This window comes from Pygoscelis adeliae, unplaced genomic scaffold (assembly GCF_000699105.1).
Source record: "Pygoscelis adeliae isolate BGI_AS28 unplaced genomic scaffold, ASM69910v1 Scaffold431, whole genome shotgun sequence".
Taxonomy (NCBI): Eukaryota; Metazoa; Chordata; class Aves; order Sphenisciformes; family Spheniscidae; genus Pygoscelis; species Pygoscelis adeliae.
Window position 1 is genome coordinate 1,180,246 of NW_008824047.1, and position 3,431 is coordinate 1,183,676.

A 3,431-nucleotide genomic window follows, 5' to 3' on the forward strand; every position below is an offset into this window, starting at 1 on the left:
AAGGACGTTCTGGGAGCCTTGGATCAATTAATGTTCAACTAATAGCAAATATCAAGGGAAAGCTGTTTTGCTGTGCAGAGGCCAGATTAGGTCTGGGATCCCTAGATCTATTAAACGCAGGAATGATATCACCGGTTTCATGGCACGCACTTGCATATGTTTGCTTAGCAAGTAAAGCTTTGTTTTATCTAGCTTGTTTTTATAGCTAAAGGCTGTACACTTTCTTTCTCCTCACCTGCTCCAAGCTCTTATGGGTACAGATCAGCATCTGCACACACTAGTCTATGATGGCAAAATGGGGACACAGTAGAAGTAAAGCCTTTTCAAATATAAATTAGGTATTAGCATTACTGTTTGCTAAGATATAGTGATAGAACAGGTACTTTTGAGAACAAACTAGTCCAATGATCTTAATATACTGTTTCTGAAGAAATCTTAATCTAGAAAGGGATGTTATCTGGCTTTCAAAGGATGTAGGGCCACTCAATTATACACATTCACAGACAGAATTTGGTTCTAAAATTCATCACCCTAAGACCAGTCTTTGATACAGGACTACTACCGTTGGGTAGATATCTAACATGGTGAAGGCAGACTGGAGAGCTATTATTCTTGTGGCCAGATCTGCCTCACAGTCTGGGGTCCCACTGATTACTAAGATCAGGAGAGGAAGGGTGCTCTCGAGATAGATTATCAAAGGATGCCAACTGTGCTGGCTCAGCTATTCCCTCTGTCTTCAAAAGGAAAGGCTCCCATTACTTCCAGTGAAAAGATCAGACTGACCAAGCACTTTTGAAAATCCCTTACTAAATACCTCTATGATCAGCATTAAAAGGGAGAGGATTCCTTTAATGAACCACTTTGACCCCCCTGGTTCTTTATGAATCGCCTATCAAACAGCTGCTTCTGGATTCCCAGTGCAAACCAATTATTTACAACAATCACCGACAGTTTTCCTGCCATTGCACAAAGCCAGTTGTGCCACACCTCTTTTACAGCTTGTTAACTGGCAAGCTTGCAAGAACTGTACCCAAAGTCTGCAAAGACTGATAAATCCCCACTAACTACAGCAGCCTCTGGCTCAGCCCCTTCACAGCATGTAATTATACAAAATGCACAGAGCCACCTTTTGGGAGAGGCATCTAGCAGGCAACTTCTGCTCAGATTCTGGGCAATTGCTAAAAGGCACTTATGCGTTCTGCAGAAAAAAATCCCGTATGGCCTGTGTCCAAAACTGCATTTCCAAAATGCATGTCCAAAACTGCATAAGGAGCAAGCTTAGAAGCTATGGAGGCACCTATAGAAAGTGACTCTTGTGTTCATTTACATCTGAGCTCAAAAAAGATCTGGTACTCAACTGTACCTGTGTGATGAATATGGGAACAGTTTACAGAAAAATTAATTTTTAGCGGGACATGAAATACCTTTTGTTTTCATCACCATCATAACTATGTCAGGGATAAGCAACGAGTGGACTCTAATAGCAGATTTCAATGATGATTTTGCATGGAAAGAAGGAGAGATAGAAAGACCAACACAAAGACACAAAAACACAGAGGTGAATTCTTTTTCTCGAGTGTCTCCTTTAAAAGGAAGTCAATGGGAAGTGAGAGAAGTGTCTACGAAGTAAGACAAAGCCCTCAGTTATCCAGCCAATTTCTTTGTTTCATATGATTTCCAATGAAGCAAAGTTCAAAATGTCCTTGATCCATCAGAAGAACAAGAAAAAAAATCAACAACTTTCTGCCTGCCGTAGATCTGTCACCGGATACAACTGAGCGTTCATTCCATTCCCTTGGCAGTACATTACAGAAAAAGGGTGTTGATTCATTTAATACTTTGAATGATTTTTATCCCATCAACCCCACTAAGTAGGCAGTGGAAGTTTGGCCATTGATATCAATGGAGCTCAAATTTTGCCCATTACATTGATCAATCTATGGAGATATTTTTAACAGTATTCAATTTATGCACAAGAGATCTTTTCCAAGCTGAGACCCATCTCAAGAAGACACTTAAATGGAGCTGTAATTTTAAGCATGTGCTGAAGCTCTAAGCGTGTGCTAGGAGGGAAACCATTCTCAGATGTATTCCTTGACAGGGATGAGCTTAAAAATGGACCACACTGCAGCCCTAAAATGGGATCCCCAAAAGCGATGGCAATTGATTAAGTCAGGGACAGCCCTGCAAAGTTTCCCCTCAGACCACCCCAGCAATTCTCCATCTTTTTAAAATGGAGAAGAAGAGTTTTCCAGAGTTGCTCTTATTCAGAGCTGGCTTCTAGCACACTTGCCTTACAGCTCCCCGCCAGCTCTCCAGACCAGAGGCAGCAACACACCATCTCTGGACCCGCTCACAAATTTCCCTTCAAAGTGTCTGCTAGGGCAAGGATTCTGATTTTTTGTCTGATTGATGTTTTGGGGGGGAAAAAAAAAAAAAAGGATCACTTTCCCAAGGCCAAACAGGCCATCTGGGGACTGCTATGAATTTTCAACAGCCATCCCTTTCAATGAAATCCTTACCTGCGGAGTGCCCAGCCTCTCTATTAAGGGAACCAGGTGAAGTGGGGCATACTTGGCTTCGAGACGCTTCATGCGCACCTCCAAGCGTTCTCCTTCTGTCAAGCGAGCAGCAAACAGTGAAATGAGAGGAGGAAGTGGAGACCCGCAATTTCCGCCGAGTTTGCTCAGAGCTGCCCCCCAGCAACCATCCAATGAGACTTTGGATCAGTGAGCCAAACCGACAGCAAATGAGGGAACCAGTGATGCAGAGAAGGGAGGGATGTGCGATTGCAGTCTCAGCAGCAGCTTAATCACACATGTCCAAAAGCATGTCCCTGTTACTGATCACTCCTGTTGAGATGGACATTTCATGCTGTCATTCTCCAAAGAGGCTGTGAAATGGCTTTAAAACCTTAAGGGAACCCCCAAACTGACTAAGGTTTCAGTCTGTAACTAGGCTGCAGAAAATGCACCCTTGGCATTTGTTTCCACCTGACTTTTGGCTGTATCCACGTGTCTATTTCGAGGGGGAAGCAGGGCCAGAACTAATCCTCAGCAGAAATGGGAGAGAAACAGCTTCTGGGCAGAGACCTCTGAGTCTGTCCACTGCTTCCCTCTCAGCTTCTTACCTTTGATGTAGACCCTGGGCAAAATATTTTGGAAGGGAGCAGCATGCAGCAAATCACAAACTTCTTCCTGGGACTGAGGCAGGAAGAAAGAAAGATAAAGTAAGTTAAAGAATACCTATAGGGGTTGAGTGTATGGCTCAGGGGCCTGGGCAACACTACAACAATTCATGTCTACGGCACCTATTCAAATCCAACCCAGCTCAGTAGTAACTCCAATGGTTTGAACCTAAATGAACTGAAACTGGAAGAAGTACCTCTCAACTTAAGACAGGAAGTTTCCTTAACTCAAATAACTTCCTTC

At 43.2% G+C, this 3,431-nt stretch overlaps 1 protein-coding gene across 3 annotated transcripts in view; it reads right to left on the minus strand.

Moving 5' to 3' along the window:
- CYFIP2 (cytoplasmic FMR1 interacting protein 2) overlaps positions 1-3,431 on the minus strand; it is a 46,250-nt gene that overhangs the window by 3,112 nt on the left and 39,707 nt on the right. For all 3 annotated transcript variants that reach the window (XM_009333522.1, XM_009333521.1, XM_009333520.1), the window contains 2 exons: positions 3,131-3,203; positions 2,523-2,617 (listed from right to left, as the gene is read on the minus strand). In XM_009333522.1, coding sequence (XP_009331797.1) covers positions 2,523-2,617; positions 3,131-3,203 — 168 coding nt within the window. The remainder of the gene's footprint in view (positions 1-2,522; positions 2,618-3,130; positions 3,204-3,431) is intronic.